General features: G+C 36.0%; 1 protein-coding gene across 1 annotated transcript; it reads right to left on the bottom strand.

The window, feature by feature from the left end:
• On the bottom strand, window positions 1-22,689 carry LOC113235407 (trypsin 5G1-like). The gene is made up of 5 exons (XM_026471087.1): window positions 22,543-22,689; window positions 14,761-14,906; window positions 11,828-12,077; window positions 9,564-9,704; window positions 1-153 (listed from the first exon to the last, which is right to left on the bottom strand). Exons 1-5 carry the CDS (start codon window positions 22,687-22,689, stop codon window positions 1-3), a joined length of 837 nt encoding a protein of 278 aa, XP_026326872.1.
• Between the last annotated feature and the right edge of the window lie 1,569 nt (window positions 22,690-24,258).

Here is a 24,258-nt window from a genome sequence, read left to right as displayed (position 1 = left end):
TCAGTGTAGTGTTTTCATGGCTCCGTGCAACCAGTCGATGTACTTTCGTACGTCTGTATACACTCCAGGTTTCAATGGCAAAGCGCATCCTTCTCCAAATGAGGTAATGCCCACTTGCACATCAAGCAGCATCGCAGGCCCACCTGAGTCTCCCTGGAGAAAAATGAATGAAATATTTTATGGGTTGTGAATAAATGTCTGTATAGAGAGGTATGTACACATGACAGCCGACATCCGGTAGGAGATGGTGCTCCCAGGAGAAGAAGTTACATAGATAAACGTTCACAAATACACGTAACTTAAAAATTAGTTATATCCCAGACATTCGACCCATTGACTACTCAAGTATATATAGATAGATTATTATAGATAACTCGTTTATTTGCTGAATTTGTTTATGACATAGGTACAATAGTAATCATAAAGAAAAAGGCTAGTCCAGGTGTACGGGTATGATCTGGAGTGTTATGTTGCGTCAGGTGTAGAGGTGAGTGTACTGTGTCAGCAGAAAGGGCCTGACTCAGCATTATGCCTCAGTTCAGTTGAACTACGACGCTGATGATTCTGCCAGGTCCTAAGGTGAGTCGGTAAAAAAAGAAGTAACTCAGTATAGAGAATCAACATGGAGTTAGAATGTAAGGTATGTAGTTGAGTGAGAAGCATCTGAGAACCAAGTGACAACCACCTGTTCTGCCACTGGGCTATAACCGCTCTACAGTACTAATACTCGTGAAAAATATTGAAACCACACAAAATGTTGTAATAATACCTACACGCGTAACTAATATTATCTATTACATAATACGAAGTAACTTGAAGTAACAAGTAACAGTATTTTATTACAATGCTCATTAAATAATCCCGCAAAAACTTTGGCAACCTCGAAATTGATAGTTAAGAAAGCAACAAACATATCGTTCTTAATGTCCCTACTTTAAAAACGTTACAACATTTTATGGGTGCGCATAATTTTTGTAGGCAACAAACGGCCGCAGTTTCCTTGCCAAAATCACCTCACGAAACGACTGTGAGCTGGGGAGTGGCTGTGATTTATAATTCTAAATTGATTTAATGTCTTACTGGCGACAAATGTATAAATTCTATAAAATTTTACTCAGATTCTTGATTATGCTACCGTTACCCATTAAACAGACGCAGCGAAGGAGATGCTAGCATATTCTAGAACAGCTGATATGCACGGTTATTTGTAAAACACTAACAATCTCCCAGGACTATATTACTAATATCATTAACAACAACTTTTGTTATAATGATTAATACAATGATCGAATACTCAGAAAAAATTCCTTCCATGTGGCGGGATTCGAACCGACGTCTTCTAACAAACCGTGCCAGACGACTAAGCCACGGAACGAACCACTGGACCTCACGAATTTTTCTTGTTTTCTTTTTTGTTGTCGTGCCTTTGTATTTGGTTTTTCAACGACTTTTTAGGCGTAGCGCCATCTATGAGAAATCTATGAAAGCATTTCGTCACCCAGTTAGATACCTTTACAGCTACCAACCCCGGCAAGAGATGTCGCTATTCACTGTATTTAAATTTTTATTGAATTGATATTCAATAAAAATTTAAATTATTTTAAATTATTAAAATTTAAATTTCGTTTGTTTTGTATATTTTGCCGTTTTTCACACATCACCGATTGGAATAGCCCCCATTGTTAGAGATATTAAATTTATTACAATAAATACAGAATATTTTTTGAATATACGGAGACGGTCAGTTGCAGGCGCTTTCTAATTTGTAATTTCCGCGCAAACGAGAGTTGATATTTAAAAGTGATATAATGTCCATTTGCCGGTTGAGGTGCCAGGGATGGATGGCCCTTATTTCGTCTCCATTTCTGGTTATATAGTTGATGTTTTGTATACATCCAGTTTTTGGCCTTTTGCTTTAGCAAATCTATATTGTCTGCAATGCTTATTGTATTATGTATATATAATGCAAATGCTTATGGTTCATGTCCGGAATTCTTAAGGTGCTCAATACTTTTCGTCGTGGTGAATGCTCACTGATCCCACGGCGCCGAATCAACCGGCGAGAGGGAAACCCGGGGGGGTTTTAGTGGGGTAGGCCCTCCAGTCTGGAGGGAGAGTCCCCACATAACCCCTGAGTCTCCCTGGGCTCAGGGGTATCCATAAAGATTTCCCCCCCGTCAAAAAAAAAAAAAAAGGTGCTCAATACTTTTGACCAAGGCAGATATTGTTCATGCATTATGAAATTACTGTATAGTTTAGAACGGTAACGAAAGGTAAAAAGATATATCTTGATCTATAGCCAACTACGCCATAAAATATTTGATAATTTATAAACAAAACCTCAGGGTTTATTAAATATGCAACTTACAAATACAATTCTATTTCTCACTTGCTAGGAATGGAAATATAAATAAATAAATATTAGTATACACTGTAGTTACCTGCGTAATACTTATACTCTGTAGTTTAGAACAGTAACGGAAAGTTAAAAGATTGAACTGCCAGTAATAAATGAAGGAAGTTTTGACAGCTGCAAAGCGATTCGTGACCACTGTGCGTGGTGTTAACAGTTCGCTTGGTGTTAGCCACTAAACCAAAGGACAGCCTACTTGGAGTAACTTTAACTACTTCTTTGAACTTTGAACCAGAGGTTATGAATCTCTACTGTTGTAAGTTCCTGAACCCTTTCTCGCCTCTTCCTCTAGCATCAGTCTTTTCATACCTTTTCATTTATTCTTACTCAGTTAACTTGACCTTAACTATCCACATCCACCACCAACGACCACTAACTTCCACAATATGACCATAGAGGCTTAACCGTCTTGTTTAAAGAAGGTAAGGCTCAGAAATATGTGATGAATATCGCATTGCCATTATCACCCTTATTTTGACAACGTTAATCTTTAGTACAGCTAATATTAGAGCTTAAAACAGCGTTAAAGTCTGTAAGATTGTTATTACTACAGACTTTGAAATCCAGAGATTAGCTCGCGGAAATGTAATGATTTGATATTTCAAATTCAACTTTAGACTGGGTTTCAAGTTGTAATGCTCCTGGATTGACTACTCGTTTACTAGTTTGATGACCTTCCTGATCCAGCGGTTACCATGGAGAGCGATAGCTGATTCTAGGATCAATTTGGGCACGAACTTTTTTAAATTTGGTCTGGTCTTCGAGATACTGCTCTACTCACTTGGAATTCCCAGTTTGACTGGTGCATTGTTAGTACTATTACTTTCAGTTACCTTCGAAGATTTTGTAACCTCTTTAAGACTTTTCTTCTATACTAAGCCCTTTGAGGCTTCCATAGCCAATGTAACGAACTTAAACGACAAACAGAGTAATCAATGCAAAATAGAATTAGTCGAGCCTTTCGAGCTTTTACACCCACACAAATAAATCAAGTGGACAAGGCCCTTCTCTATGAGCATTTGAAAACATTAACTGGTTGATGGACACAACTATTGTGTGAAATGTATATAATAGGTAACATATCTTAATTTTGAAACAGTTTAGGTTCACAGACAAAAACTTCGAACTTCTAATTCCTGGATTTTTGCGTCAGCGATTAAAAAGATAACCTTTTGATTTGATTTGATGAATTGGGCATAAAGAAAGGGTAGATGTCGGTAGATTGACGGTACAAATTTATAAATAGAATGTAGATGTAAATGATGGAAGTGACATTAGATCTCGATCAGATTGGGGATGCCCTTAAAGAGGCCAAGTTAAAAGTATCAAGAATAAACGGGCGTGTATGGAAAGTCTGATGCGAGTTGACGAGGCAACACAGGTTCTCAAGGCGTCATTACACATTTTATGCGCAATTGACATGAGCTGGTCAGAAGGTGTTTTAAATCCATACAAAAACAGTGAAACAGACATTGCGCGCTTCGCATCTGCGGTCAGACGTCACTTACACTCTTATTACATAAACGATAAAGTCTTTTTGATCAGCATAAGGCTTATTTTAACGCGAGCCTAGATTTTAGGAAGTGAAATGTGAGGGGTCGCCGTTCGCATATCGCAATACGCGCGGTGTAAATTAATATGAATAAAATAAGAACAGGCGGAGAAAATTTGATACGAATCCGATGTCGACAAACGCCCGAAGGCGACTGAAGAGGCAGCGGGCGACGCGTCGTGGCAAATTGTAAATTTTGAGAAATATCACCACAAAAAAATTATGCGCAAAATTAAAATAATTCGATTTAAATTTTAATTTTCGCCTGTTTTCAGGATTTTATATGATTGAGCGAATAGAATTCCTATCCTTATAAATTCTTAGCTCCGCTGACCCTTTTCCACCGGAGCTGCGTTAAGCGAGGCTAGAAAAATTAAGTAACCCTATTGGTGGACTTTTCCTCGCATACCGCCTCGCTACGTTGCACATCTCTGGAGGAAAAACAACCTTAGGAGCCTCGCATCAACATATAAATATGATCGAACGGATAAATTGCACTCGGTGCTGTAGGTCCATTGTTTCATCGTGCCCTTTGACTTTATGGTTATTACGAAGAGTTGATCCTTAGGTCAGGAATTCCTTTCTGTTATTACGGCAAATGGGCATCGTTATAGCAAAATGATAAGTCTGTTTCTTTGTGGGTATGATTAATAATATTAAATAGAACACTAAGCCTTACAACACCACACCAATAATCTGGTCCTTGCAATTCCCTGCAGTATGAATACCAGAGTAACAGAATACATTTCGGTGCACTACCCTAGTTTAGTAGCAATAGAGCTTATTGTGAAAGAGTTCGTCCAGGGAAGTACTGCTGCCTTACCTTTTTCTGCCGCCAAACAGTAATGTGAACGTTACTGCGTTCCGATTGTGAAGGGTGCTGGTGAAATTACAGGCACATGGGACTTGTTAAGTTATGTCTCAAGGTGAAAGTAAGCAGAGTGCCCGTGCCCCTCAGATCTTTGTAATTTAAAGTTATGAGTGGCACTGCCACTGATATGGACACGCTTACCACCAGAAAAAAAATCTCATTTTGAAAATGGTTAACGTAGTCATACAAGTTTTTTGCTTTGAATTCTAAATTTATACATATTTATTCTAGGCACATTTTTTAACATGCTTGTAGGTTTACATTTCAACCTGTATTTTTTCAACATAGTGTGACCGTTATTTGCTTTTAATTAACACTTACAAGTGCGATTTCCTTAGTCATTAGTACCGCAACCGACCAGTTCGCTGCACATGTATATAACACGTTGCATTTTCCAATACAACTCAGCTGAGTGAAATTTTATCATCACTCATTAGTCTGTCTATTAAAAATTAAATCAAGTGGCATTGACTCCAGGCCATTGAATCCAGACAAAGTTGAATTTCCAATTTTGGTTGTTTTATTTGGTATTTGATAATTTTTGTTTTTGTTTATAAAAAAACACTTTAAGATCGCTCCATCCGTTTTGGGAGCTACAATGTCCCAGACAGGTAGGCACAAATACACAGACAAAATCTTCAAACTTATAACTTTTCTATTTCTGCATCAGGGATTAAAAAGCTATTCCAACAAGGCCACCACCTCTCAGTGGCTGCGTAGTATATCTCATATAATCAAAATTCGGTTGGAATAGTCACTGTTCGAAAGAAAATCTTGACATCGCGATTTAGGATTGTACTTAAAACCAGCCATCTAGCGTCTTTTGAGCGAACTACAAAGTGCTCATAGTTTTTTCTTCGTATCAATAAGTGACGAGATGAAAGAATTACCTGGCGGTAAGCGACACGCCTACCTATAACAGTTGCAATGCCACTCAGTGTTTTAAGCAATCGCAAGAAACCGTAAAGAACCGAGGTGCACTGTCACTGCGCCCGTCATTCTGGAACATGGAGTTGAGAAGTTGCATGAGACTACAGTTTTACTAGCACCTTATCCTTCAAAATCCTACCGCAGTAAGGGTCACACTGCTGCTTGGCGGTAGAAATGGGCAAGATGGCTTCCCTGGACATTCGGTGTCTTTCTAGATTGACTATTGTACCTTCAATTAGGCAAATTTTTAATGGCAACGTGTTAAATCTATCGCTTTACATCTTGAGTTTTTATACGTGTCCTGTTAATGAAAAGAAAGAAAGAAAATAACTTTTATTTGACTACCACACAAGAAAAAGAGAAACAAACAAAGCAGAAAAAATTCATTTAAAACATAACATACTATGACTGACGATGACGGCCTCACTTTTGCATATTTGTCTATTGTTTTTGTTTTTATTATTTGATTGTTATGTTGAATAATTTCTCAGTGGTTTTTGTGGGATTGTGTTTTGTATAAAGCTCTCTATTTGTTAAACACTTTATGTTGTCAAAGACAAGGAGCTCTATTGATACTAAAATTAAATAATCCTACCAAAAACGCTTTTTTTATAATCAATGGTGTGACCTACGATGGTACGCATTTGTCTAGAAAATGCCTATTCAACCTAGCCTTGGACAGCTCCAAAGTTTTACTTTTCGGTAAACATAATGCCGGTAGTATATTTCGTTCCTTTGCTATTCCCTTTAAGGAGGAACGAAAATGCTTCGAGTAAGTGGTATATTCAGGACATAAGGACAGATTGTCCCGGACTTTCTAATTAACCGAAGGAGGAAAGGTGTTAGTGGGACAGAATTGAGAATTTCTTGCACACTCTCCGAAATGTAACCAATAAAAATGAGAACTAAAAAACATTCAGACGTCTACTGCTAAAACTTAATTTTTCAACGCATTAGTTGAAAGATATCGCACTGCCATTATAATAGAGTTGTAACTCGAAATACGTGAAATTCAAGATTGTACCAATGCTGAACGTAAAATTAATTTAGCTATTATAGCACGTATAATACGTTAATAAAACCGTCGTTAGAATATTGCAAGAAACAATTAAAAGATATCTACTTAAGTTGCGTCCGTGGCCGAACGGTTACCATGCCGGTCTGTCACGCAGAGGTCCCAGGTACGATTCCCGGGCCGGGAGAAACATTTGTATGGCCTACATTTATTTTTCTCGTGAGTTTGGGTGTAATTTGTGGTTGTCTATGTATGCGTCCATGACACCCGAGACACAGCGCTTCCCTAGTGCGGGACTATATTGAGTGTGTGCATTATTATTATTATTACTTAACTCAAAATTAGACCAACTCTATTTGGTTAGCTAGTTAGCTAGTTCTATCCAAAACAGCTCTTACTTAAAAACTTGACATTATTTCAATTTTATTTTTAAATAAACTTGCAACTGCAACTTGCAAGTAATCATAATAATAATGATAGTGACAGTGACAGTGACATTGACAGTGATAGTGATAGTGATAGTGATCGTGATAGTGATAATGATAATAATAAAATTCAAAATTAATCTTTCAGGCCTTGGGAGAGGCGAAAATCTAAAATAGATAATAATAATAATAACAATAAAATGCTTTTTTTATCTCAATACATTAATAAGTAAAAATAAATATAAGTTCTACTCAGTGCTTAGTAACAACAATAATGGTGTGAGATAAAAAGGTCTGTAGTTCGGTACCATGACAGATTGTTTCACAATGCCGCTGATATTCTGCTACAGCCTGCTATGTTAATAAAAAAGAAAAACTGACATTATTATTCTACTACCATACAAATGAATAGTTGTATACTTATTACTATTACACACAGAGCACTATCCATACAAAACTACACTACAATGCCGATGTCCAAGGTTTGCGTGGGCAATAACCAATTAAGACATTTCTTACGGAAAGTATATAATGATAAAATATGACAGTCTCGCACGGTTGGGGGAAGATCTTTCCACACCTTGGAAGCGGTCTATTTAAAACAATTACAAGTAGTAGGAAATTGTTTAGACGTCTGTGATAACATATTTTTTACCTATACCTATACAAAGGTAACATCACAAACTGGAATTTCTTTTTTCCGAAATAACATTTGTTCGAAATTTCATTACACCGAAAACCGAATTATAACGAATCCGTTGTTCTTTCAGGATGTGTTGGATATTTATCGTAAAGCCACGATTAGATTCGGTTCGATTAGGTTAAGTTAGGTTTAGAAGAAAAAAACATTTTCCTCTCTAAATTACTTTCGAGGTTATGAAAATTCGAGCAAACGTTATTTCTGGAAAATGTCATTTCGGACTAGGAGTACTGATAGGTAACCATAGATAAATTTTAATAATCTTCCACTGGAAGGTGAGTAACTCATTTTTCATCAAAAAAATACACTTTTAGAGCAAATACACTGCATTAACAGTGAAATATGTTCCTTTATCGGGTAGTAAATCCATACAAGCATTTAAGAGTAAAGCGTAGTAAAGCCATCGGAGACAAATTGTTAACTAAATCTATCCCTACGTACTTACGCATTAAAACTACCACCACTTAATGGGTTTCGGACGGCTTCGTGAGCAGTTATAATGATGGTCTCAAGATAAATTAATGTATAGAAAATTGAATAGGACAGGAAACCGGGGCGAGCTTTAAACGCGTTTATTTTGTTGCTAAATAGATTTTTGGCCAGTGGAGTATTTTGCAGTTGGATTAAACAAGATAACGCCTTTAAATAGACAGACATGCTATTTAATTTTGTGTTCATAGGAAAAGTTGTTCAGGGGTGAATAGTACGACACGAAATTAATTACTCGTGAAAATAGATTCGAAATAAAGCTGATAATCTTGTAAGTACTGCGATAGCATAAATTCACGAAGAACGCCGCCATTGAAGCAAACCGACATTAATGGACGTTGTGTGGAGTATATTTGAAAAATCTCAAGCTATAGCGTTCAGGAAATAAGTCTGCAGGCAAGGAATTCAAGCAGTTCGCCTTGGAATGGATAGAATAGAATACGTTTATTTGCCAGAATACAGTATTTATACGGATCTTGAGTAAAATTAGGTACATTGTATTCAACCCACATGCAGGTGTGCAAATGATAATGATATATCACATTTGTCTTTACAATTACAAATCAATTTGCATTTGGAATTATTTAATATCAATTGGTATTTGTAACTTGTAAATATTCTTTATTACTTTAAAAGCAATGTATCAAAAGTCATTTTGTCAATTGTGATTTAATTATATTAGATATATTATTGAAAAATCTCATAAATATAATGAAGAAATTCCTTCAATTCGGCCGGATTCGAACCGACGTCTGCTAGAATACCGTGCCAGACGCTATACCAACTATACTACGGAACGAACCAGCGGACCTCACGAATTTTTCTATGTGCTTGCGTCGTGTCTTTGTATTTGGTTTTTCAATGACTTTTTAGTCGTAACGCCATCTATGAGAAATCTATGAAAGTTTATTCACCCAGTTAGATACCTTTACAGCTATAGCGTCTGGAACGGTATGCTAGAAAAAAAGTGCTCTGATGACATGCAGTTTTACCAGCACTCTTCTATCCGGAACGCAGTAATGCCTACATTACACCTCGGCGGTAAGAATACGTGTAGTAGCAGTACTTCTCTGAACGAATTCTTCCACAAGTAGCTCAAGTGCTACTAAATTGTTTTACGATCAATAGATTTGTACTATAGGACTAATAGACAATAAAATTTACTTACGAGACAAGCATCAACATGGCCGTCGAAGTATCCCAAACAGAAAGTGTTTTCGGGAACATTGTCAAGTAGAGATTTGCAAATTTTCTCGTCTACCAAAGGCATCATAGTTGAGAGCAATATTTCTGAAAACGATTGATGCTCCTAAAAAGCAATAAAGGTTCTATCATATTGATGTAAGTGTTATAACATAAATATTATATGGCTGTATATCGTCACGAATTGAACATCAATATACTCTATCACTATCATAATATGGCGCTGTGTCTATAGACAGGACTGCATGTATGTATATACATCTATAACTTAGTTTTTAAAGCTGCCTCCGTGACCGAACTGTTACTATGCTGGTCTGCCACGCAGAGGTCCCGGGTTGGATTCAAGGTCCGGATGATATAGGTGTATGGCTTACATTTTATTTCTATCGTGAGTTTGGGTGTAATTTGTGGTTGTTTGTATATGAGTCTATGACACCCGCGACACAGGGAGTCCCTAGTGCAGGGCCATGAGTGTGTGCGTTATTATTATTAAATTTTAAAGCTTTTACAGCGATTATTAATTGACGGGATATAAATAGAAAGGGATGCGGTAAAAATCCCGATAAATTACTTTCATTGTTTTGATTCTGATTTTGCTTTAATATTTTCCTAAGCATATTATCGTATTTTAATTCAAAATTGTTATAAATAACAACTGATAATTTCATGGTCAGTCTGTAATCGAGTTTCGTTTTTTTTTCTCATATTATGGGCACTACACGCAATGATACGTGTGCTTTTTAAATGTGTAACTAGCAAAGTCAATGATATTACAGCTTATTATAATAGTGAAAAATGTTAGGATATGTTAGGGTTCCCCATTTCCTTAATAATATATGCACAATCTAACTTTGGCCTAATCTAAGATACTCTGGTCAACATGTACATCCTCTGACTTAGCCACAGTCGAGTTCACATTACAGTACATCCTTTTCCCGAAGCAATTCAGAGCTTGACTGCGCTCTTTACCTTTGTCGTCCCAGTTTGAAATTTCTGGTATCTGAAGTATTTATTGTACTGAACACTTGAATTACAATATTTGAACATAAAAAATACTTTGAATGTGGTACATAATAATAAAAATCTTCGTAATTTTTAGGTTTTCGCTATTGTTACGCATAGGAAATAAAACTATTTATCCGGTTTTAAATCGTGTATATTTGTTTTTACAGACAAACCGACGTTTCGGGCCCTTTACAGGTCCCATGGTCACGGTTGACTGAGGTGGTACAGTCTTCAACCAGTTATGTCTAATATTAATGCAAACTACTTACCCTATTTTTTCACAATAGTTACAAAAGTTATTAATTAAATACCTTATTTTTAAATTTACAAAGAAACATACCAATTTACGCTACATCGTTTTACAAATTATTTTATTGTAACAATATGAATTTTTATTAAGTTAAATTTAGTATTATTTAATAATACAAATTAGAATAAATTAAAACATATTAATTAGTACTGGTGGTACGGAAAAACCATCTTCCCTATTGAAATTAGGGTGGTTTGCATTAATATTAGACATAACTGGTTCATGACTGTACCACCTCAGTCAACCGTGACCATGGGACCTGTATACTGCCCGAAACGTTGGTTTGTTTGAAAAACAAATATACGCGATTTAAATCCGGATAAATAGTTTCATTTCCTATTCCTAATTTTGTCATTTATACACTTTTTTACTTCTTGCAAACCTAGAATCTTGAAGTTTGAACATCAACGATCCTTTTTATACGTCCCACTGTTGGGCCACGGGTCTTCTCTCTGGGGAGGGTTTAGGCCACAGTTCGTCACGCTGACCCAATGCGGGTGGTGGACTTCGTACGTTTTCCCAGGGTTGTAAACCTTCAGGTTTCATCGCCATGTCTTCCTTCACCGAAAAGCTGGTAAATTTCGCACATAAATTTCGAGAAACTCAGAGAAGCTCAGATTTGAAATCACAACCTCTGCTTGAGGCGGTGGGTCGAAACGTTAGGCTACTACGGCATCCAAATTCTTCGAAATTTAAACTTATATAAAGGAAAAATAGAGTTAGAGAGAGGATAATTAGGTACAGGTACCTAGTTCCCGTGTTTTAAAATCGATTATTTCCATTTTTTTGTACATCGCAGCTTTTGAAGAACAGAGATCGAAAAGAAAATACTTAATTTTTTACTTATTAGGTTTAGCTGTATGCTGCTAAATTTTCAAGTAACGATATGATGTTTTTTATGTGATCAAACTTACCGAGGTCGCACCCCATCCATAAATTCTAAGCCACGACGTTGATTCAATGTCCAAGTTCTTCTTTGGTAGTTTTACCGGCAAAACATTTAATCCAAAACTGAGTTTTGCAGGAAAAATACTAACAAGACCTATATCATGCGCAAAAGCGCTTCTGTCAAAAAAATTATGAAGAGTGATGTTTGTTGCTTCGAACATTCTGCCACCAAAAACGTAAGTGCTTCCAAATTGAAGGTAAAGTCCTGTGACACCACTGGAACATAAATTTGAGGTCATTTATCTAGATAACTGTAATTTTAGAGTATTATACTAGATATTTGGGCTGCCTCGCACTTGTGAAGCATCGGGTATCTTTGCGGCAGCAAGCACATACTGCTTTTATATGACCACGTACAAATCTTGCTCATCATTAGTGGGCAAAGTGCGAGCCAGTCTCAATGCCATCTTGGTACGATAGATAGCAAGGAAGGCTAGATTGCCCTTATGTCCGGCATTGCTGTGATAAGCATGCCCGCTATAGTGCCGGGAAATCTGTCGTCCACTATCTAAAATGTGGCTAAGTGATAAGTGGTCAAACATCCGTTTTAAATAGCATAATGACTGTGAAGTCGCAATCGGTACTATCTCATTTTTGACAACTTTACAGGATGAAGAAAAAAATTGCTTGCGTCATTTATATAGCATCTGCCCCCGTAGCATGGCTACGCATGATAGTCGCGACGCGCGCGATAAAATTTAAATAAGCACGCGCCATTGGCTATCTAAATTAGATATGATTGGTTTTTAAATATTTTCATCACACAGGTATAAACGTACACTACGTATTTTTATTTAATCCACCAGATGCTATATAAATGATTTTTTCTTCATCCTGTAAAGTTGTCAAAATTGAGTATCGGTTCCCAGTGTACAGTCGATAACGTAGAGCTCAAAATTCTCTATTTAAAAACAGTTAAAGTTATTTAAAAATTGGGACACGTTGCAACTGACCCCAATATCTATAATAAAAATAAAAATATCATTAAACAATTTCAATAATCTAAAACTGAGTTATGGTCTTTTATGATATCTCAAAAATTATCTTGTTACATAGCCGCGTTTTAATTAAAGTACGGCAGAAATATGGAAATGAAACTATTTTTTGGATTTATATCGCATATATTTGTTTTTTTCAAACAAATCATCGTTTCGGGCTGTTTACACGTCCTGTAGGCATCGAGTATATAACCAGAAATAGAGACGAAATAAGGGCCATATAATCCTGGTAACACATTAGCAATACAGCTCTTATAAATATCAACTCTCGTTTGCACTGAAATATAGACAGGCCAACTATTAACCTGTGTATACGTCTTCGTATATTCCAAAAAATATTCTGTAGTTATTGTAATAAAGATAATATTTTTAACAATGCCGTGCTGTTCTATTCGGTGGTGTGGGAAAAACAGCAAAACATATAATTACAAAATAAACGAAATCACATTTCATCGGTAATTAAATATGTGATTTTGCAATTTTCGTCCATTATAGCAAAGCTCAAGTTAACTGGTTGATTTGAAGTGAAACAGTTGACGACACCCATTGACGACACCCGTCAATTGTTTCGAACTCGGGCTAGCCAATCGGAGCGCAATAGTTTAAAATATATAATATAGTTTATATATAAGAATAGTTTTCAAACAAATTAAATGACATTTCGTCTCTATTTCTAGTTATATACTCGATGCCTGTAGGTTACGGCTAACTGGTTTGAAGAAAACAAATATACGCGATTTCAGAGCGTAAAAAATTATGTAATTTCCATTGTTACCTAAATATGTTGTAAGCGGACAACGCGGTTTTTTTTCGGGTAACAATGCAGTACTACTCTTCTGAATTCTTTCTCTCTCTTACATGTAGATTACATGTAGACCGCAGCTAGGGTTGGATGGAAGAGATCTCGTTAAGAGTTAAGCTCACCTTTGTACATATCCTTTATGATGAGCAAAACATAAACAACCACAAATTACACCCAAACTCATGAGAACTATAAATGTAGGCCCTGCAAATATTTCTCTCGTCCCGGGAATCTAACCCGGGACCTCTACGTGGCAGGCCAGCATGATAACCGTTCGGTTAATTGTGTTTTCTTTGTGTAATAAAGATTATAATTCGGAAAGAAAGGGCGTAATGTAGTGGGTTTAAATATATTTGCTCTTTTAAGGTGAATCTTTATAAACAAGAATTTTTTAACCTACTTTAAAAAAGGAGGTAGTTTTCAATTCGAGTGTGTTTTTTTATGTATGTTACGTGATAACACGAATTTGTGAACCGATTTTGATGATTCTTTTTTATTGGAAAGAGAGTACTTCAGATGAAATATTCCACCTATAAGGATGGTAAACTAAGGGATGTACTGACATTGTTACGTACAAGAGTTTCAAAAATAAAAAGATAATAACTAAAATATTACACATCTTTGTTATACGCTTGTATATTTTGTCATTTGCTTTTACGCCCTTAATACTACGAGGTAAGTCATATTGTGCAGCCAGGAATACTTTAGGTCAAGTTTCTTGCAAATGTTTTCCATGAGAATAAAATCTATATACTTATTCTTACAAACAGATCTTGCTCAAGACATTTCAACATTGCGGATTGGGAACTACACACCGAGAATATGCGCAACTTACGAATTAAAATCATAGGTACTAGGCCTTTACAAGCCTCGAAACGTCGAACTCCCACTAAGCTGCCACTGCTTATATCTGCCGTCTGCTGACTAAAAGGCTGCAAAGTGAAGTGAAGAAAACCATAACCTAGTTTTAGAATATTGAAATGGTCTTTATTTTGCTATTTAAAAAGGGATATTTGTCCATTTGTCACTTAGCCACGTTTTAGTTATGAACGGCAGATAAAAAAATACGACAAAACATATAATTATAAAATACACTTACAAAATAACACAATGAGCGGCTGTTAGAGTTAAAGTATCGGTTAATATTGTACCACCACAAAGTTTTATTCTTCTTTTGATATTTTGTTTAAGCGATACCATAAAGGGACACCACGACACTCTCTCTACGTCATCGTACATTTTAATCTGTAAAATTTATCGTTAATTAATTTGAGAAATCAAAAAACATTTGAATTACATAATGTAAATTGTTTTTCACAAGTCTTGTATAAACTTTACTAAGTGATATAAAGGTTAGCACTATTAGGTCCGGCGCCCATTGGGAGCATCACGGCAATGCCTTTTTTCATGATACCAAGTGACAGGACGAACAAATCGTGCGCTTGGTGATAAACGACACACCTGTCCATTTCAGTTGCAGTGCCACTCTCAGCTTTAAATCGCAAAGATCTGAGGGGCACTGCCACTGCGCCCGTCACCCTGAGACATAAGTTGACAAGTCCCATGTGTCTGTAATTTCACAAGCACCCTTACCCTTCAAACCCAGAACGCAGTAATGCTCACATTATTGCTTGGTGGCAGAAATAAGTAAAGTGGCAGTACTTCCCTGGGGGTCTTCCACAACCTTTCAAAAAACAATCTTATTTCATTGTAAGCTTTTATTAAGCTTACTATAATATTTCTTGTATTCGTACCATGACAACCCTATCAACCAAGTAATGTATTATTGCTAAAGTGACTCAAAGAACGAATGATTTTCCAATATTGTTTATTCCTAACTAAAAATAGGAAAGAAATAACGCTATATGCACTGTACAATGCCATCTCTTTCTTTTTTGATGTTCCGAATAGTTCTATCGTAGTATAATGTTAAAGTACCTAATATTGTTTACATTCAGAGAATTTCAACTGCCAAAAAAAGAAAACTGTGTAATAATGAAATCTACTAAAATTACGTTTTCAATTATTTTTCCGCAACTTCGTGAAGAAAAATAAATAAAACAAGCTGTGTCTTCACAGTCACCTTATGAATTTGGAATATAAATATAATAGTCTAGTGTCAACTCTTAGTGTCGCCAAGGAGCATATAGATGGCGCTGTCATAATTTACTTTTATTTAACGAGAAATTATTTCCTATATACTATTAAATAAAAAAAAAATAAACAAAATATTGAAGAGATATATGTAAATAAAAAGTTCAACTTAAGTTTTAATAATTACAAATTAAGACATTTAAGACAATAAAACTGAAAATAATATTGTTTCCATTGCATCCGTGCAACTATTTTAAGGGTCGTATTCCAGAACTGTACTCAATGCTCAAGTCAGGATTTGAGTAGACTTGAGTATGATTTCAAGCACTGACACAGACACCCAGACCCGAGACAATATGGAAAAGTTAGTTTTTTTGCATTGACCCGGTGGAGGATCGAACCCGTGACCTCAAAGCTAGTAACACCATGAAAACCGGATTGCAAACCACTCGACCAAAAAAATGTTAGGTATATTAACAACTTTTATAATTAGCAAAAAAAGAGATATTCAAGTCTTAATTAAGGTAAGAAGAATATAATGGATTTTTACTTACGTGATTGTTTGATGAATTCAGGTATCTAGCGAAAATTTTGCGTAGGTATAATGAGCAACAAATATGAGTAGGCAAACAATATACTCATTAAATCATTTATGAAATTATTGCTAAGTAGCTATTAACTCGTGTTGTAATAATCTTAATATTTACTAGAAATAAATATATAATTTTTTATTAAAACGTAGCAAAAGTAATTGGAATGCGACTGTCCGGATTAGCTCACACTACATCTGTAGTTGGTGTTAACACATATGTGTTAGCTTATCGAGCACTTTCTAATTATAACGAATTAAACGCTGATAAGAAAGATTATGAATTTGCGTCATGATGCGGACTTTAGGGGCAATTATTTCTTCAAAATGAGCGCGAACACACATCGATGCAATCGCCTATAAATCGCAAGTGTAGCGATGCAATCGCGCGTTTTTTTATCTATTCTATTTTTTTAACTTCTTAAAGTTAAATCAGTTCATTTTGAAATATTATTTATTTCACTCATGCCGCGTTGAGTAAAGCGTCAAAGTCAAACTTAAATAATCATTTAATCCATAGGTAAAATGTTTACACTTGAAAACGTTATTCACTACGCTGACCTCCTTGAGAAGAACGAGCTAGAAACTCTAGGGATTGCTCTTTTCAAATAAACTTAAATGCTATGGAATAATACACTTTGAATCATAATTGTGTGGAATCTAGACTCTTGTTGTCTTTCCATACTTCTTTATCTGAAACATACTCTCCAATTTTGTAATATGACTTTTCAATTAAAATACACACATCAAAAGTGTCTAGGGATCAAGTACGTTTAAGAGTATTGCTGCAATTAGGGTTAATTATATTATTGATCCCTAGACACTTTTGATGTGTGTACTTTAGTGTAAGTTTTAAACTTAGGAAATGATAATCTTAATATATGTTCCGGAATCTTATTGTACAAAACGTATACAGTTCCCCATAAAAGAATCGTTTACCTTAGTTAAGCGAAATCGTGGTACCATGAGTTTGGACTTAGTTGTAAAGTTAATATTATGTGCGTATATAGTTATTGCGCTAATGTCACCCATAGAAATGTATTCCCAAGGCACAGTGTCTCGTCTAGTATAAGAGAGCGGGACAAAATTCATGACTTAATTTCCAGGAACAGGTGATAACAACTTGTAAACAACCCTTCACAGGTACCCAATTCCAAGAACTGTTTAAGTCAATTACAGTACTTATCGGATGTGAAAGGTAAGTGATTTCGGAGCTAGATTTGCATTTGCAAATCAGTTGTATTTTTAGCACACCTGTGAAAGCATCCCTTAAAATTGGTAGCAAAGTGAAACGTGTTTTTTGTGATGGAATATTCTGTTGAAGATATGTAGACTTTTTATAATTTTTTTTTACAAATAGCATGAATATTTTTGATGTAACGTGAGTTTGAAAATCTATAAAGAATTCCTGCATATTTTTCCTAAATTGTAAACTTTAAAGGAATGCAACTATTTATATCCAAATGTATCCATCTAGATACTTCTGTTTATTATATATACAATATTAAAGTATAGATTCATATATATTTTAGACCCCGAAAAGCCCCGCAAGTAAAATTTTAAAATTAAAGTTGTTCTTGTTGTCAGAACGTGTTATAACCATGACGAATATGGAATTTATCAAAGAATGGCTGAAACGTGAGAAAAGTGAAAGAATCAATCGCATTTTTTGAGGATTTATGTAAAAAACATAATATCACTGAAGCTTCAGACGAGTCTTTAAGAGATCTCAAGATGAAAATCTCAAGCTTTTCTGCAAAATTAAATGAAAAGTGGGCAACATCTAAGTCTAACAAAGAAGTGCAATTGGGCCTTATATCACTTTTAAATATTCACTCTCGTTTGCACTGAAATCACAAACTGGAAAGCTGAAATAGTAAAGCGCCAACAACTGACCTGTGTGTACGTCTCTGTATATTTTAAAAATATTCTGTATATATCGTAATAAAGATAATACCTCTAACAATGCCGTGCTGTTCTATTCGGTGGTGTGTGAAAAACAGCAAAACATCTAATTACAAAACCAACGGAATTACATTTCAGCGGTAAATATTAAATGTAATTTTTCAATTTTCGTCCATTATAGCAAAGCTCACGTTAAACTGGTCCTTTTGAAGTGAAACAATTGACGACACCCGTCAATTGTTTTGAATTCGGGCTGGTCAATCGGAGCGCAGTACTCACCGTAATGATTTGGCAGAATAATTTTCTAACAAATAAATGACATTTCGTCTCTAATTCTACATAACATTATCACAATAATATCTTGATGTTACAGGCACATGGGACTCATCAACTTTTAAATCTCAGGGCGATGGTCGCAGTGGCAATGCACACAGGTGTCTCTACCATTAGATTACAGTGACCTGATAAAATATTTGAATACAAAATATTGTTTCTTCTTGCGACTGTTATAAATGCTATATAAATTGCCATACAAAATTGTGAAGTAATTTTTGTCACAGTAATCTCGGGACAGAGATTAACATATGATTTAATTGCCTCTGTGGCCGAACGGTTACGGAACGGTTCGATTCCCGGGCCGGGAGAAATATTTGTATGGCCGACATTTATTTCTTTCGTATGTTTGAGTGTAATTTATGGTTGTCTATGATGTGTGTGACCATGGCACCCGCGACACAGGGTTTACCTAGTGAATGCTCCAAACCAAATGCTCAGAATATTTTATAAGGAATCAAGTTATATTAAACAACTTCTTGTATAATTTAATGACATTGTTGCTTCAAGTAAAAGATTAGTCTGCAATTATAAATAGTGCTTATTTATATATACTGCTAAATTTATATTATTGCCAAGGTCGCTCCCCGAAGCCTTCAGCAAACCAAGGAGGCTGCTGAGATTCCTGGACGAGCTTGGGTGGCACGAGTAGGACCCTGCAACCACCACACGCAAAATAGGCGCCTAGTCGTCGAGTTGCCAGATACCAGAATTGTCAAGATACCAGCCCGTTGCACCAGTACCACGTACCAAACACTTTCCTACCAAGAATATAAAGGAAACAAGGAGTTCAGTTTCATACAAAGAGAGAGATGTGTGCTTTGCAGATAAATTAATTGAGATATAAATATTGGAGCTAAGTTATTTTGAACTTCAACATTTGCTCATTCTACACGATCCAAACATTATTTATAACAACAACAAATAAAAGTTTTAAACTTTCAAAAGTCGCGGTATCGGTTTCCATTGTGTTGTAATTCTATAGCAAAACGAAACCTGATATTACGAAAAACAATTGTTAGAAATTTTAATTACGTTTTCGTAGGTAAATTAATGCGGTTCGGAGCACGTTTTCCTTGTGCTCCGGCCATCATTAAGTGATATTCTCTTGACGCCAATTAAATCTATTTTAGTACAATAGTCACGTTTCCCCTTTCTAATGCTTTTGAAAACAAAGCGTTTCCTGTCGATGTTTTCAATGAATACACATTTTAATGTTTTAGAATTAAAAAAATATGGGAAACGAATCTCGAATTTTCTATTTACTGACAATGGCATGTCTCCTTTTTTAAGTTTAAACACACCCTCGGTGTAATAGGGTGTGGCGTTATTATATGTCAAAAGCAGTAGATGACCGTATTAACTTTCACCCGACTTTGCGAGAATGTTGAAACTAAGTGCCTGCGGAAGGATGAAATAAGTATTTGACGATCTCATCTAAATCGTGTAGCAAAATAACCGTGTCAGATATTGATCGCTTTGTTAGTCACGTCGTCTTTTATTAACCGACTTCAAAGAAAGGAGGAGGCTCGCAATTATACTGTATTTTTTGTGTGTATGTTACGCGATTTGTGAACAGATTTTTTTGTGTTTTGAAAAGAAAATATTCCACCTCCAAGAGTGGCAAACTAGAGGATGAATCCGGCTGCGCGCACTCTCCGTTAACCGATTCCCATAAAACTTGGCAAATAGATGTAATTCAAATAGAAAAGGCGATAAACAAACTTTTGAACTTGGTTTTTTTTTATGAAAAGAGTTATAATTATTTCTATGACGTACTCTAAATGGCAAAAAATTTACCAGTATTATAGTTATCGTAAAGTCTTCTTCTAACTTCTCTACCGCATTGTTACCGCATACCCATTTGTTACGCTTTATTACAGCTGTTTGAAATTTGCGCTAATCAAGATTATGATGTAAACATGATTCTACTAATTTTCCGATATAATTTTCCAACAAGTTACCTCGTGAAAACGTTAAGTAAATTTTGCTAATACATTTTGGTATTTAATAACTTGAGTATCCAGTCTAAATTTGTTCATAAAAAATATTAAAAACGTGTGCCAGTTTTGTTGTTTCACAAGTTACTTGGTTGAAACTTTTTGAACGTCGGACACAATCTATACAAATGTTTTTCGATTTACCGTATAAATTTTTCCAGGCTGTAGCACCAAATGTACGTAAAATGTAAAACATTTTTACGAATAAAACTTTTATATCTGGCTAAAGTTTTTCAGAGTTTTGTTAATGCCTTGTATTAGATTGTACATCATTCCGCACCTCTAGTGTAATAATGTTATATTTGCAAAATTACAACTTTTCAGGAAAGAGTTTTAAATATTCCACTAACTCTTCTATAACTTTTTTATGTTTAAAAATGAGAGCTAGAATTTTACATTTTACATAAAACAAATAATGATTAAATCGTTTATTTATCTCAAAACATCAATAAATAAATAATCTTCCCTAGATAGAGTTTAAGTAGCAGACAGTAGTTTTTTTTTATAACTTCAAGTGACGGGACGAAGAAGTCGTGCACCTGATGGTGAACACGCCTGTCCATAACAGTGCCACTCAGAGCGTTAAATTGCAAAGATCTGAAGGGCACTACCATGCGCCCGTCACCCTAAGACATAAGTTGACAAGTCCCATGTGCTTGTAATTTCACGAGCATCCTTCAAAACAGGAACACAGTATGCTGATATTACTGCTTGGCGGCAGAAATAGGTAAGGTAGTAAGGTGGGAGATAAAAGCTATGTAGTTCAGCCAATGGTGGAGTGTTTCTCAGCGCCGCTGATAATTTGTTACAGCCTGCCATTTTCAAAAAGAGGAGAACTAACGCACATATCATTTCAGTTCTAAAATATTCCGTAGATTGTTAAATACTTGAATACAAAATAAAAAATCATTACATTGCTGTGCGATACTTGCGCAAGAGCGACATATCGCTTTATGTCGCTCTCGCGTAAGTCCCGCCCTGTCGTGGTAGCTCTCAGCGCCGCTGATATATATATATATATATATATATATACCAAAAGTACAATTGCACAATGTTTAAAAAACTTTATCTTAATTCAATTTTCAAATATTAAAAACTGCTTTTACTATCGCAATACGTTCCTTTCATATCAAACAAAGGTAACGAAAAAAAAGAAACACCACGAAATTGATACGCTGTAACGAATAGATAATATACTTGATAAAATACAATTACCAAGCGATACAATTACAGAGCGATCAACAAAACGGTTTCTTAAGCTATGAAATTATGCAAATGCTTTGCTACGGTTTCGTTGTTATAGCAGCCATATATTTCATACGTGAATTTCTCAATTGGTGACCTTCGGCCCGCCGCGTGTTCACCTGCGCACGTGACAATATTTTGGACTGTTTCCACATCGTTTCGGTTATTTGGTAAATCGTGAGCACTTTTCATATCGGCGCTTACGGCGGTATGTCACGGTCCATACATAACAATATGTCACAGTTCGTACAATAGTTTTAGATCTTTGTGGCGGGCTATAGCCTAAAACGTCGATTGGACATATGCGGGTTGATACAGTTTTAGTACAATGACGTATATTTTTTATTTGTAGGCATTGGTCGTCTAAAACGAAGTTATTAAAGAAATGTTAAGACTAAATAGATTGAATAAAGTTAGATTTTTTTCTTAAAGCCTATCAGTATAAGTAGTGGTGGTGGTGGACGTGAGCGGGCGTACAGCTCCGGTACCTATCTGGAAAATAGGGAGTGTGGTGTACGGCTCACGCAAAGCACTTTTGAGAAGCGGATGAAGTCCTTGCAAACGGGCTGATCTGGGTTAGGACATGACTTAAATGGTCCCTGTGCAGGCGTGCTCGCACAGGTTATAGTAACCTTTCCGCATAACCAAGAGGTTGATAGGGAGGGTCATTATAAACAAAAAAATACTTATATAGAAAGGCATGGGGCTGTCGCACTGTTGCAGGGCTAAGGTCTCCCTCCCCTCTCTCCACACCTCTCTGTTTTGCACCTCTAAGGTCCAATCTTTTAGGTGCGCGACTAGCTCGTTTTTCCATCGACGCTTTGGTCTGCCGGATGGTCGTTTTCTGCCTTCGGGGATCCATTATGTGGTTTGCCCATGTTCGTCCGACATGCGGCAGACGTGCTCCGCCCTGTCACATTTTAGTTTACCCGCTTGTTGATCCACATCTGCGATTTGTGTTTTTGAGCGCAGATCACTGTTTCTAATTCAGTCTGATAATTTAACTCCCAAGACGCTGCGCTCGTTTCTCGTTGGCAGACCCCAAGTTTGGACTTTTTCCGGGCTGTCAGCGACCAGGTTTGTGCGTCGTAGTTGAGAATGGGTAGATAGAGTTAGATTCAGTTTAATTTATTTAGATTTTGTCTTTTGCTGTGCCCTTACAGGGTCTTTATTGATCTTAATTGATGTTAACTACCGTCTTGTATATTACATTATGGTAGGCAATAAAGTATTGAGTATTTGCCATGGCCTATGCGAGGACGTTATAAAGACAAACTAGGTAAAGCCTATACTTCTTCTTCAGCCTTTAGTCAGCCATTGGTGAGTATAGGCCTTCTCATTCGCACGCCATTCTTCCTGGTCTTGAGCTATATGCATCCAGTTTTTTCTAGTTACTTTGATTATGTCGTCCATCCGTCTAGCCTTCTGGCAACTGACGCTTCTGGTATCGGTTTTCGGACTCCACTCCAGTACTCTTCCTCTTCACCTGTTATCGGTTTTACGGCTTATGTGACCCTCCTGTCGCCATTTTCTTTGCGCAACGCTACGACTCACTTCAGATAGCGTCCACTAACACCCTGCAATGCAAGATCTCGGTAGGGGAGGTTTCGCTTTCACATGAATTTCAAATTTATCTTTAAATTTAGTCGTAATATGTACACGCGATTGGTTACACGGTTGTGGTATACATAATAATATGTGAGCGCATGGCGTGACTTTGGTTCAAGCTTTATATAAGAGGACAGGGAATTCTCGGTCCTTTCTTTTGATTCGCTTCAGTCTGATCTTGTGTCAGTGACATTGTCAAACATTGGGTGCAAGTTCAACGTATGTCAAACGGTATATAACTAAGTAAAATAAATAAAAAACGATACCTGCACTTAACACTACGCCAATTTAATTTTTGGACCTGTTCTGGTTTTATTTTGTTTCTTTATTTTTTCACAAAACTCGTTTTTTTGTTTTTTTTTTCGAATGTTGTTTTCTGTTTCTTTATTATTTTTTTCAGAAAATTCGGGGAGCATAATATTAGTAAATTAATATAGCAGTTTACAAAAATAACAGAAAATGACCAAAAAATTGAATTGGTGTAGTGTTCATTGCTCCAGAGTGAGACGGCAGATGCGTCGGAAGGATGACATATTGCAAGTGGCGGGGTTCAATTAGATACAGGTGGCACGGAACCGAGAGAAGTGGCAGAAACTGAAGGAGACCAACACCGATATTGTTGAGAATGGCTAGAAAGAAGAAGAAGAAGTAGTATTCATTGGAGGTATCGAAATGCAAAAACCGCTTATATATGTGAGTCTGCCTGCCAGTCACAGACATATTACATATGCCCATTATAACGATTGAGAATAGTTTCCTACATTTTAAACATAAGTATTAGCCATACTGTAAAATATTTATTGAAATCTCCTATGACAGAAAT

Source organism: Hyposmocoma kahamanoa, unplaced genomic scaffold (genome assembly GCF_003589595.1).
Source record: "Hyposmocoma kahamanoa isolate Upper Pololo Valley unplaced genomic scaffold, ASM358959v1 87, whole genome shotgun sequence".
NCBI classification, from domain to species: domain Eukaryota; kingdom Metazoa; phylum Arthropoda; class Insecta; order Lepidoptera; family Cosmopterigidae; genus Hyposmocoma; species Hyposmocoma kahamanoa.
Note: the sequence above shows the minus strand (reverse complement) of the source record. Positions and strands in the feature narration are given on the sequence as shown.

Coding starts and splice junctions, on each gene's coding strand:
- LOC113235407 (XM_026471087.1), bottom strand. CDS start 22,689: ATGGATCCCCGAAGGCAGAAAACGACCATCCGGCAGACCAAAGCGTCG. Junction 14,907..22,542: donor GAGACCTTAGCCCTGCAACA/GTGCGACAGCCC, acceptor TAAATTTTACAG/ATTAAAATGTACGATGACGT. Junction 9,705..11,827: donor ATGGATGGGGTGCGACCTCG/GTAAGTTTGATC, acceptor ATTGCTTTTTAG/GAGCATCAATCGTTTTCAGA.